Here is a 13,557-nt window from a genome sequence, read left to right as displayed (position 1 = left end):
GTACAACCCATATCTGCTTTATTAAATGCTCCCATTGAAGGGTTGGATAAAGATCAGCAAAAATTATGCATGTAAATATTGATTGAATCTCGCACAGTTATTGCCCAGCATTGGAAATCCACCGGAGTGCTGACTCGGCAGGAGGTGGAGGCCAAGCTGCAGATCCACCGCCGCTTAGACTTCCTGACGGCAGTGAAACATAATAGAATGGCCTCCTATTACCGGACATGGCAGCCACTCAGTATGTAATCCATAGCGCATTAAGACAGACAAATTAAATGTCGGTTGTAAAATGTTTTGTCTCTACCTACCTGGGAAGGAGGTTCAATTAGGTATATGCGATAACAGATGAGGGGGGATAGATATATATTGAGACTTAGGAAGCGATGAAGTACACTGCCTAGTACTGCTGAGTGTTAGCCTGCATTTATCCTAATATATTCTCTTCCTACTGATGGATACAGCCGAGATGGATATGCGACATCTCTACCTTCACCTGCAATTATGTAAACGTGTGATACCAATGGAATTTTTATTTATTTATTTAGCATTTTTCTATACCGACTTTCCAATAACAGAATTACTGATCAATTCGGTTTACATTTTAAACAATAACAACAATGACAAGTAAATGTCTTACAATGAACAGGTCGAATTAACTTGGATTAAGATATATGGGGGTGATAACATAATTAACATGTACGGAGCCTAATATAGGCTAGAGGTTGGGTTTTGATAATAGACTGCCAAAGATCATGTGATTTCTAGAGAAGATCTATATAGTTCTCTAGCGTGTTACCACTGAGGGGATATTGGCAGGGATATTTCGCAGGTTGATGTTATGGGAAGGCTTGGTTGAATAACCAAGTCTTGAGTCTTTTTTTAAATGTAGTGGAGCATTGCACTGATCTGAGCTCTGATGGGAGAGTGTTCCAGAGTTTAGGCCCAGCTGTGGAGAAAGCTCTTTTACTTAATGCTGACTTCATCGGTGGAATTTGAAGGTTGTTTTTGTAGGCTTGTCTCACTGGTCTGGAAGATGTGTGGAGTTGGAGAGGGAATGTGAGCTCGAGTGGTGCCAGGTTGTGTATTGCCTTGTGGGTTACTGAGAGCACTTTGAATAGTATTCTGAATTTGACGGGAAGCCAGTGTAGGCTTTTTAAGATGGGTGAGATAAGGTCTCTTTTGTTGGACTTGGTTAAGATCCTCGCTGCAGCGTTCTGCAGCATCTGTAGCGGTTTTATGGCGTTGGCAGGGAGACCCAGTAGAAGTGAGTTGCAGTAATCTATTTTCGTGAGAATGATTGCTTGTAGAACTAATCGGAAGTCTTTGAAATGTAGGAGTGGTCTCAGTCTTTTTAAGACTTGTAATTTGAAGAATCCATCCTTTACGATGTTATTTATGAGTGATCTGTAATTCATTTGGTTATCAAGTATAACTCCTAGATTTCTGACTTGTGGGGTTATTGTTAATTGAGTTGACAAGATGGTACTTGGAAGTGTGTAGGTTCCGTTTTGGGAAATGAGGAGATATTCTGTTTTGTTTTGATTAAGGATCTCTATAGAAAATACCATGGGATGAAAGACATTAGGGTATACTCGGGGGACGGGGAGGGAAGGGTTGGGGATAACGAGGGGGGATTAATTAATGCAGAATGTTGTTTATGTTGAATACGAATAGATAGTACTAAAAATGTCTTATCCACTGTGTATGTTTTATCATTGTATCTTGTACAGCAGTTTGGATATTGTACTGCAGTTGAAAACTTTAATAAACTTTAAATAACAAAAAAACATATACATAAAATGTCAGCTATCAGAATTCAGATGTCACAACTACTAAGGATCTCCCTAATAGCTGAAAAGTCGAAGTCTGAACAAAATGTAGCCCATCATTTTAACTCAGCCCATTAGGCCATGCCTCACTGCACAAGAAGTACAAAGATTGTCATTAAAATGGCAACATACAAGGCAGAACCAATGGCTCAATAGCAAGTACTATGTAGTGTGCCACTGTGAAGGAACTGGATTTCATTCCTGGGGACAGATCTTCTATACCCCTAGTTGGCCGGGGTTGGGGATGCTGCATGTTAGCCAGGTTCTAGAGGAAGCCACATTCATGGTTCCTGGCCAAGGTTGCGTAAGATGAGATTGGGATATAAAATAGGGTAAAATTTCCAGGTGGTTGTAAATCAAGGTTTTCTTTCTGGATCCCAGCCCTAGCTCTGATTGAATTGCCAATATAATGTCCATGTCAAAAGCAAATACTAACATATGTCAGAGGAGATTACTTGATTATAATTACAAAAAATGTGAAGGATATATATATGATGATTCAAAAGTTAAACAAACCAATTTAACACTGGAGTTGTGTGGCATCAGAACTATCACTGTTGATCTTTATATCTGATATGATCTTTAAAGTCTATACAAGACTACAGTAATATAAGAATTGGAAGGTCCTCCTAAAGACAATTTCAAGGATTCTTGCTTATGAATTATGTGATCTGTCAGTTGCCACCCACGTGGAGTCTTCTGAATTTAACAAACCTAGAATTTAGAGCTGTACCAAGCTACAACTGTCAATTATTTTGTGATTCAGGGAGTGGTCATCTATCAACATCTGAAAGTACAACTTTTAAGCTGGTTGCTTCAGATAAATCCCCAAGGGCCAATGCCTTTGTTCCACTTTACTACCGTATAAGCATTGAGATCTCAACAAAGAGGAATTTTAGAAATCCCATCAGTTTGTTAGGTTTGCTTAGCTGCAACAAAGGAGTGTTCCTTTTCAGTGGCTGCATCTACTTTGTGGAACTCACTGCCAGAATAGATTAGGCAAATGGACTGCATCAAAACATTTAAATCAATGCTAAACCCATTCCTTTTTAAGCAGGCATACTTTTGCTAAGTTTAGTGTTTCTTTTTGAACCTTTACTTGGGATTTTGTTTTGTTTTAAAATTTCCATGGATTTTATATTTTATGCAATGTTTTATAATTTGTATTGTTTTACTTGCTTATAGTTTTAAATGTTATTTAAGGAAGTATTTTGGTCTGTTTAAATATTTGATTTATTTATGATTGTTTTATTTTGTATATTGCCTTGTTTAAAGGTGATTAACAAATCTAATAAAGATACAAATAAAAGATACTAAAGACAAAGAGGAGGTATGTAGTCAGACCAGTTTTGATAGCACTGGAAACCCACAGGTGCACAAGAAAATTGATGTGTACTTTTCCACATATTAGACCCAAAGAGGACAAAAAATTATAAACAAACATTGGACACATTATTGAAATGGATCCTAGATTATAATGTTCTATATGCTGCATGTGGTACAAAACCAAAACTAATCTAGCCAACAAAGTGAGCATTTTTAACATTGATTATTTAGCTTTTATTTTTGCTTGGTACATTATACTCCTTTAACTTGGTTTCACAAGTAATAAAGTGCTGCATTAGTAAATACAGAAAATATTTGGGTTACTTACTTTAATGATAGATGGCATCTTGGAATTAAGGTTGTCATAGGTAAAATGCAGGCGAGTTCTAAAGGAACATTTGTAAAGCAGGGGATCTTGGTAAAATTCTATTTTACCACTAGCATTTCTTTTATCAAGGCACACCGTGCAGTCAGAAAAATTGATAACTTTCCGCAGTACAAGATCAGTGGCTTAAAGATAAAAGAAATAAATTGCATAAATTGCTTATGTCGAAAGAGCTAACATATAATTAAACACAGATATAAATTATAAAGCAAGAAATTATATATTGCTATTTGACTATATAAATATACTGTAAGAAATTAATGAAAACCAAAATTCTACAAATTGTAAACAAATGCATTCCCCATTATAGTTATCACCATTATGTTCTCTCTTATCTTTTACACAGAAGAACTAATGACTATGCTCTAGACTACTCCATCAACTCACTGTAAAAGGATAGCTATAAAGACCTATAATATGATTTATCAGAAAGACAGTGGTAGCAAAGGAGAAGAGACTTGGAAAGAAAAAAGAAAAACAAGGAAAAATAGTTTTATTCATCAAAGAGGACTTGTGCGAAATTTACTTACCAGATATATCCATGAAAGCCCGATCCCAGAACTCATCTGCTGTGTAGCACTCAGCACAAGTAATGTTGACCGACAGAACAATATCATCTTCCACATATTTTAAAATAAGGTTGTTGACCACAATGTTGACATTATTTACAACACGCCTAATCAAACTCTGCACATAACCTGCCAAACAGAAATTACGATAAGTGTTAATGTGCATTTTATAATTGAGCTATTTACTATTATTATTATTACTACCAGTAGCCCCTGTCACATAGTAAGGGCAAAGGGCCACTGGCGCCATTTTGATTACTGGCAGCTGATGGCCCAAGAGCAGGAGATTGCTCCCAGGATCCCCGCTGGACCACCAGGGACTTTTGGCAAGTCTTGGGGGGGTCAGAAGGGTGGGGGGTTGTAGTTAATTCAATTTGAAGGGTTGGGGTGGGGTTTTGTTTTTTCAACGAAAGAGAACAATAAAAGTTTCCTGATCTGGGGAGTGGACCGAAATGGCCCTCCCCAGACCTGAAAACTAAATGGGGACAAAAAAAATTGTATGCACATCCCTAATTTGCTCCATAAGACGCACAGACACCCAGGAACAGAGCCAAGTTTAGCACACCATTTTTCTTTTTTTAATTTTCCCCCTCTGAATCCTAGGTGAATCTTATGGAGTGAAGCATACGGTATATTCTGCTGCTCATGTACTCACTCAGGGAATGCCCTCAACCCAGCATTATTTTTCCATTGTTGCACTGCATAATACAGTCTGGCTTGTTGCAGTTTCTAGTTCAATTTTTGTCTGCATGTTTCTATTTATACTTAGGCTTTCTTTATTCAATATTTGGTGAGGGTCTGTTTGTGTTCTGCATATGAGATCAAGGTGAGGTATTCTGCCAGCATATAGTTGTGGTGTAGGGATCTATAGCAGTTTGGCTTCTTCTGTTCTCCTAAGAGGAGGTGTATAGGTATTTTAGGGCTGGTGTAATATTTGCATAGGGTTGTTACTGTTTGTGTGCTGGCAATTAGTGCTGTTTTGGTATAGGAGATTATACTGTAATTGTAATTCAATTTACTCTTGGCTTTCTAAGGGCTTCTGTGTGATGTGGCTTAACTGAACTCTAACAGGAGCAGCTGGCTATGAACCACTGAGTTTCCTGGAGAATTGGGGTGCCAAGAGAGGGTAGGAATGGGATATGGAGTGTACTGCTGCAAGCTGTGGAAGCTAAAATCCTGAATAACCAAACACAATAAATGGCCTGTGAAGAAACTCAAAAGAAACAAATGAAAAACTCACCTTAAACTCTTAGTAATCATATATCCTCCTGAGTTAAATTCTTTCACACACACATTCAATAGCTAATTGTACAATTTTATTGACAAAATATTAAAATCTTTTTTCTTCAACACTTCTCCTACATTAGCTAGTATTTATAAACATATAAAAGACTTTATTAGGGTACAAAAATTCCCCTCTCTTCAGGCAATACATATGATACAAAATGTTCTTTTCTCTTAGAGTGCAAAGGGCACATAATGTTCTGTTCTTATATTAGAAACTTGAATTGTTCTCATAAAAGTCCAATCGTGCTAGTGAAAAAATTAGATCTCAAAATAAATTCTTCACATGTATAGATATCAATTTCTTCCATCATATACCAGTGGACTTCATCTCATAGTTCCTCTCACATGAAAGGATCTTTTGAAGTTATTTATATAGAAACTTAGTCCCAGTTTCAAACAAAAAAAAGGTCTTTTGTGCACTGACTGGTACTCAATGACAAGAGACTTCTCATACGATTCCCAGACATGAACTCAACTTGCCCAAAAATTACAAAGCAGTTCCCTTCTTCATGGAGTATAGGGGTTCTTCAGAAATCGTGCCATTTTTGAAAACCCAAGAGCAAAAGACACTGAAGCAGGAGTTTAAAGATCATAAGAAAAGATGAATAAGGAATTTTGAAATGGCAATTTAAGTAATATTGTCCTGATGCAGTCTAGCAAAACATGTACATGTTGACTGTCAGAAGAACCCTTATTCTCTTTTTGGCTTGCTTTTTATAACACACACACACAACTAAGCCCTTAGCTACCTTTTGGCTTGCATGATCTAGTCTTAGAGATCTCATCCTTTTAAGGGGGACAAGTTCAAGGGTACAAACGGAACATCTTTTCTTAATATTGAATTGTAGTCTGTCGATGGTTGGAGGACTCTGCATCCCTTGGAAAGGATTTATACTCATTTGGCCAGAGCGCATGCCAAATTCTCCAGAACTGATTATATCCTAAATAAATCTTGGAAATTTCCATATGTCTTGGGCTAATGATCCACAATTTCATGAGTTTCTGAAACTTAAATGGGTGGATTTTGGTAAGCATGACGACGAACATATGCTTAGCCCAATTTTGTTCTGATATACATTCAAAGTGATTATGAGGGGGGAAATATCTTTTCTTAGGAAACATAAGAAAGATTTGGATAAGAGAGTATTGGAATGTCACTTGAGGAAGCAAAAATTGATGTTAACCTCTTTAAATTCAGTACAAAACAAGGAAGCTTATTCAGCTATGGAAGAAGCACTGAATTCAGTGCTGCATCAAATGAAAGAGTGTTTTGTACTACAGGTATAAATTACATCAACATAGTAATAAGTCAGGCAAAATCTTGGCGCATTTAATTAAATCTTTCTTTGGCTCTCACTTCATTACTTCTCTTAAAAATAGTAGTGGGAAGTTGGTCAATTCCAATGTTGGTATTTTGAAAATTTTCAAGGGTTTTTATACTAAGTTGTATACCTCAGAAGGTTTTAATAAGACAAAAAGTGTAGTTTTTCTGGAAGCTAAATTTGTCTCCTCTTCGAGACCAGGATTTGGCTTTTTTGAATAGGTCCATCTCTACAGAAGAGATGTAGATGGGAATCCAAAGGGCTGCGTTACTGAAGACTCCAGCACTGGACGGCTTTAGTGCCAAATTCTATAAAATTTTATCGGAGCATATTGTTCCCCTGCTTAGTGACACATTCGGCCTTCATTGATAGAGAAGAATACCTGGAAGGTGCAAATCAAGATGTAATTACTGTTATTTCTAAACCAGGAAAGGCTCCAATGCAGGTGGCCTACCAGCCAATATCAAGGGATATTGGGCTCTTAATTTCAAATATGCTGCCTTTGCAGATGACATTGGTTTTCCTAACTAATCCATCTTCTTCACTAACAAAAGTTTTGGGAATTTTTTTGAGAACTCTGGGTAATTTTCAGGTTTTTGACTTAATATGGAAAAGTTGGAGGCGTTAGCTTATCCTGACTCTGTTACATTGGGCAATGGGGTCATTTAAATATTTAGGGTTAAAAATGGCACGACAGATAATTTGTATAATTTGAATATATCACCTCTTTTAGAGATTATTAAAGAGAAGCTTCATACACTTAGATGACCTGAGTGGTCGTCTAAATCTTTTTAAAATGGTACTTTTTCCAGAATGGCTATTTATCATCCATACCTTGCCCATTAAATTAAAGAAGGGGGACAGTCAAGAAATTGAAGCATATGTTGAGCTTTTTCATGTGGAAAGGTAAAAAAACAAGAATAGCTTTTCAATGCCTTAAGCAGAAGTGGGCCTTGGGAGGCTTGGGCATATCAAACAGAGCAATATAATTTGGCTACCTTGTTAAAGATTATTTGCAACTGGGTCTTTGCGACACTAAGTATATTTGTTTGGAAAGTGAATGTTTGGCTAAACCATTGGACTTAAAATATTTGTTGCATGCAGACACAAGTATTGATTCTAAGAGGCATTTAAATTACATGTTGGTGATGCCTACATGTTGGGCATGGCGGAAAGCAATGGGGTGCCTTGAACTTAGCTAACTCCAGCTCATCCTGCCAATTTGAGGTAATATAGATTTTATTTCTGGTTTTCAATCACAATTTTTTTCTGACTGGCACAAAGCTGATATTATAACATTACAACATATTTTGGCTGTAGATGGAACAATCCTTTCATTTCAGGAGTTGCAAAATCAAATTGTGTTAAGGGGTATAGATATATTTCCATATTTGCAACTGAAACATTATGTTTGTTCATTACCAAAAAAGAGTTTAACACAAGAGACTATCGTGAAAATTGAAGATTTTATTCATATTGAAAGGATAAGATTATCTGTGCCAATTCCCTATAAAGATTTACAAAAAATGGCCAAAGTTAATATGCATGAGGTTATAAGACAGAGTTGGGTTAATGACAGCAATATTTTAGTCACAGTCAAAGAGATTCAATTCTGCTTTAATGGACTGAAGGCTATCTGTAAGAATTGTAACTCAAATTCTTACATAGGGCCTATAGATCTCAATCAAGGGCTTTTTATGCTAAACTGACAGCTTCTATGATATGTGTGAAATTTTTACAGAATAAAGGTTCGCTGAGTCAAGCCGTTTGGAGTTGTGACCTCAGCTTGAAGCTCTGGAGGAAGATATTACAATACTTGATTAAGTTGCTGGATTATATTATTCCAATTTCTCCTGAATTGATTTTATTTGAAAAGGATCTTTCCAAACACTTTTTAAAGAAGAGTGATATTGTTTTTGCAAGTAAAGCTTTTCTTTTGGGGGAAAAAAAAATCAATCTTCCTTACGTGGTGAGAAGAGACATTGCCCTTTTATTGGCAATGGAGAAATTCCTCACATGACATAATATACATGGAATTCCTTAGTTCAGCCAACAATGATGTTGTTGCATGAAAGAAAATATTTCTACTGTGGGGGGAAGTATACACAAAGTTTGTCTCCTAGGGCCAGGAGCCAGATTTTTAATAGTTTATGATATAATGGTTATGAAGGTGTTAGTTTACAGCAGCTTATATTTCTCTCTATTAAGTTATGTTTCGGATGGGGGGGTTGGGATAATGGGTCTGGTTTATTTGTTTATTTTTTATAATTTATTCTTTATTGCTTATTTTTCAATTTACAAAGAAAAACTTTGCTCAGAAATTCTGTAACATAATTTTCTCATCGAGGAAACATAAACAGAGGCATCATCCATTGTATTAGACCACAACTTATTTCAGAAAAATAGGGGGGAGAGATATACAGAAATCTTGGGAGTATATTGAAGAAAAAAATTACAAAAAATCATCTCTCAATGAAATAGCTTAACATGCTAGATATTTATTTTATTTATTATTTAACAGTTTTATATACCGACCTTCATAGTAAATAACCATATCGGATCGGTTTACAATTAACAAGAATAAAAAACTGGGGTAACTATTCAAGTAAACGAAAGATAAACAGTAAGTAGGAATGAGTCAAAAGTTACAATCAACAGGGAAGAGAACTTGGAAGCTTGCAACAAGCTGGAAAGAAGATGAGGCAGGAAATAAATATGAAGTGATGCCATAGGGCGTACGGGTTAAAGCTTAATGGTGCTTTAACCTGGAAGAGTCAGAGTCCATTCGTGAGTATAATATAATATAATAGATAACATTTAACCACTTTATTATCAACCTAATTAGATTTTAACCCGGTTCCTCATTGGGAGAGGAGGTTGTAAAGGCCCTCTTTCTAGAGTCAATAAATACCCTAAGCTGTTCCGGGGCATAAAATATGTATACATCTCTGTTTAAGGCAACAACCCCTTTGCAAGGGTATCTTAGAAGAAACTTAGCCCTTATTGTATTTAATTCCTGTCTCATAGAGAGGAAGGCCTTCCTCCTCTCCTGTGTTACCTTCGATAAGTCTGGGAATATTTGGATCGTTTGACCCATGAAACTTTCACTCATATGTTGAAAATAGAATTTCATAAACAAGCTAACATCTGTTTCAGTAATTAAAGAAACCAGTAAAGTCGCTCTCTCATATATTTCTGTGGAAGATTCCAATATCTCCGTCAAGTTACTTAAATCAAATTGTGGCTGATTACCTTCCCTATTTCTATTAAATGGGAGGAAATAGACCTCATTTATAGATGAAATCTGATCAGATGGTATTCTTAATATTTTTATTATATATCTCCTCAAAGTCACTTGGGGTTGTTCCCCAATTACTTTTGGGAAATTCAAGAGTCTTAAATTCAATCTCCTAGTCTATTTTCAATAAATTCCACTCTTCTGTTAGTTACTTGCTTATCCAGAATTAAAACTTGACAAACATTCTGTGTCTATTTTACTGTCATTTGTAATTCCATAATCTTGCTTGTATTTTCACAAATCTTATCATCGTGTTCCTGGGATACTTTACCCAGCTTCTCAGACATCGAATTTAACTGCCTTGTCAGCCCTTGAAAACGTGGGCCATATGAGGCTACCAACTCCCATAGGGATTCTAGAGTCACCGAGCCCGGTTTAACAGGGTCTACTGCCGCAAACCTGCCCTGGGCCCCCAAGAGATTTCCCTCTGCCACGGTTTCTCCAGATTCCACTCGAGACCGTTCATCGCCTCTACCGAGGCCTGGCAGATTTAGGGACCCCGCGTTTGGCAATTCTGACCTGCCCCACTCCTCTGATGTTCCCAAATCTCTCCGCACCACTTCCGCTCCCTCTGGCCTGTTCACTGGACTCACCAGTTCTGTGTTCAGGTCCGCGACAAGTGGTGGTGATAATGAGCCTGGAGCGGGCGGTATCCGCAGGTCAGAGCGGCTCAGAGTTGTTTCCCCAGGCGGCAGCGATGCTCCCAATGCCGCTTTGTCAGCGAGGAATTTAGCCACCCCTCCATGATAAATGGCGGTAAGTTCGGGGATCATTCTTTGCCCGGGGAGTGTAGAAGGTATAGAGGGAAAAACCCTCACACGTCCATTTCTCTTTGGAGGCATTAGTTAGAAGCAAAAAACCAAAAGTTTATCCGAAGAAACTCATAGGCACTCCAAGCCACTGCATCTAGCGTGCCGCCATCTTGACTCCTTCCCCCTTCTGGTTTATTTATTTTATGTTGTATTTTATTATATCTGATTCAGAGGAGGATCTTTTGGATGCACAAGATCAAGGTATTCGAGAAGTCTAGGTGGAGGTCATTGAGAAGGGGTGAAAACGGAAGTTGGATTCGTATTGATTTTACAATATGTTACTTTCACTGTTTGTGATAGCTGTATGGTAGACCTGCTTATCTACTTCTCAGGTATACTGTTGAAGTTTTGTTTCATGTTGAAAGCAGATCTGCTTGTTGTATCTGTGTACCTCGCTTGCTCTTTATGAATTAACAGATCAAACTAAAAAGGGCAGGTAGATTATTAGGTAAACTTATTCAAATAATACTCTTCCACTCAATTTTTTTAAGATTAAGGTAAATAGAATGAATTAACCATAGTGACTTTCATAATAGCTATCATCGATATATGTATATACTCAAACCTTTTTCTCCACCTTATATATAATAATCGGTCTGTTATAAAGCAGAAAATACCACTTTTGTATTTTTTGAAAAATGTTCTTTGCAATAAAAATATTGGAAATTCAAAATATGAGAAAAAAAAATTACTATTCAGAAAAGTCCACTTGACAATCAACTTCTCAGTGTTCTTCCACCCAGGTCTATGCTTTGGACAATCATGCCCTTCTTGAGGGTACGGTCACTATACTCAATCTACAGATGAAATATGTGATATCAAAATATACAACAAAACAATATCTTACCTTTTCTTAGGGGACTATATGCATACTTTCAGTTTTCTCTCTGTCCTCCATCATGGTACATTCCTGGCAATCTTGTCACCACCAATGTTAAATCAATTTTCTTTTTTCTTTTTTTAACTTAACTGAGCATCTTATGAAGGGCTTTTAATATTAATCAGAGCTATATGACTCAGCTATCACTAATCATATTAATGAATACCAATCTGTTAAGGCATGAGAATGAATGGAATCAAAATGAAAAATCCAATGCTGTTCCCTATAGTTAAAAAAATGTTTATGATCTACCCTTTGGAAGTTCTTTTAGATCTGCTCCAATACCCCCCCATTTGAGATCTGTGAATTCATGTGAGAACTACACTGAATGTTGTACCATTGGAGCCTGTAATTTCTCTGTCCGGATGCAATTTCAATGCTTTATGAGGCTTGTGTCTGGCCCTAAAATAAGCACCTAATGCGATCAGAACTTCACACAGCGACATTACTACAATATATAAAACAAGAGAATATCCTTCATGGTTTAAGAATTAATCTAGAACCCTCTGTGTGCTGATGACAAAGTTTTTCTTTAGAAATGGATGTCAATATCGAACAAATGTTCATTGAACATTATCATCCAAATTTTAAAAGGCCCGCATGTGTAAAAATTGAGGTTTATGCTCATGTCCGGGCCTTGCACAAGCTGCGTGCATTTTAGAACGGGCCTAGCCACGTGCGTAACTCCTGATATGCGCACAAGTGCCGGGCCTGCTGAAAAGGGCAGGCTGGGGATGGGGTCTAGGCGGGGAGGGGTGGGGTGGGCGATGGGCCAGGACAGTTCCATTAGATGCTGTCCTGAGGAAGCGAGCGCCGGCAGCCAACAGACACACGGAATAAACTTCTGCTCCGGAGGAGAAGTAAGTATCAAAACAAAAAAATTGGGGTTAGGTAGAGCAGATTTAAGGGTTGGGGAAGAGAGGGGAAGAGGAAGGAAGGAGTTAGGGAAGTTCCCTCCCAATCCATTCCTTAATTGAAGCGGACTGTGAGGGAACTGGAAAAAAGGCCAATTGCGTCGCCGAGCCTAATTGAAAAATCCACCCACCCGCACAGACTATAAAATCGGGCGTGCACATGCATGCGGATATCATATTTTACAACATGCATGCAGTGGCGCATGCACATTTATACATGGCAGCATCAAAAGGTTAGTAATCAACAAAGAGAGGCCTTCAATCTTCAGAGGGATCCTCTTCCAGTTCAAGTGATGACAACAATACAACTTCATTTCCACAACAAGCTTTTTTTTTTTTTTTTTTTTTTTTTTTTTTTTTTTTTTTTTTAAGAACAAGGAGGTTTGAGGGGCCACAGGTGGCAACAAGGATGATGGTCCTATCATACATCACAAGTCCCACCATGAAACGACTTGGAGATACAACCCTACACGCGTTCTCAAACAAGACAGGATCTACATTTGTGAATATCCCCAGTGACTTATTGACTAGAGAGCAAATACGTGTTTTAGGAAAGGAGTAATGGTATGTACCTCATCAGCATCATGGCCTGTTCAGTTGCAGAATAGATATTTTGGGGAAATTGCAACTTAAATTATTTTCAAAAAGTTTTCAGCTCCAGACCTTTCAGTCTGAAATCCAACTGGGTTCTACCGGTGGTCATCTACCCACATATTAAGACATAAATGGATCCGGTCTTATACGCTTTAACAACAATAGAGCAGAAGTCAAAAAAATTATATTACAATACGATAAGTGCATTTCAGTCCTTATCTAAAGATAATGGACTAGTGATCAAGTTGGCAGACAAAGGGGGTGCCATTGTAATACAGAGCAAGGCACAATATATGGAAGAAGCATATTCTTAATTACTAGACCAGGAAAATTACCAG

The 13,557-nt window shown here is 37.4% G+C and overlaps 1 protein-coding gene across 1 annotated transcript in view; it reads right to left on the bottom strand.

Moving 5' to 3' along the window:
* The window catches only part of VPS13B (vacuolar protein sorting 13 homolog B), a 2,198,633-nt gene that overhangs the window by 2,032,564 nt on the left and 152,512 nt on the right, over positions 1 to 13,557 (bottom strand). Inside the window, 2 exon segments of the mRNA XM_029587199.1 lie at positions 3,487 to 3,668; positions 4,074 to 4,241. Of these exon segments, the coding sequence (XP_029443059.1) occupies positions 3,487 to 3,668; positions 4,074 to 4,241 (350 nt within the window).

The sequence above is a fragment of the Rhinatrema bivittatum genome, chromosome 2 (assembly GCF_901001135.1).
Source record: "Rhinatrema bivittatum chromosome 2, aRhiBiv1.1, whole genome shotgun sequence".
Taxonomy (NCBI): Eukaryota; Metazoa; Chordata; class Amphibia; order Gymnophiona; family Rhinatrematidae; genus Rhinatrema; species Rhinatrema bivittatum.
Note: the sequence above shows the minus strand (reverse complement) of the source record. Positions and strands in the feature narration are given on the sequence as shown.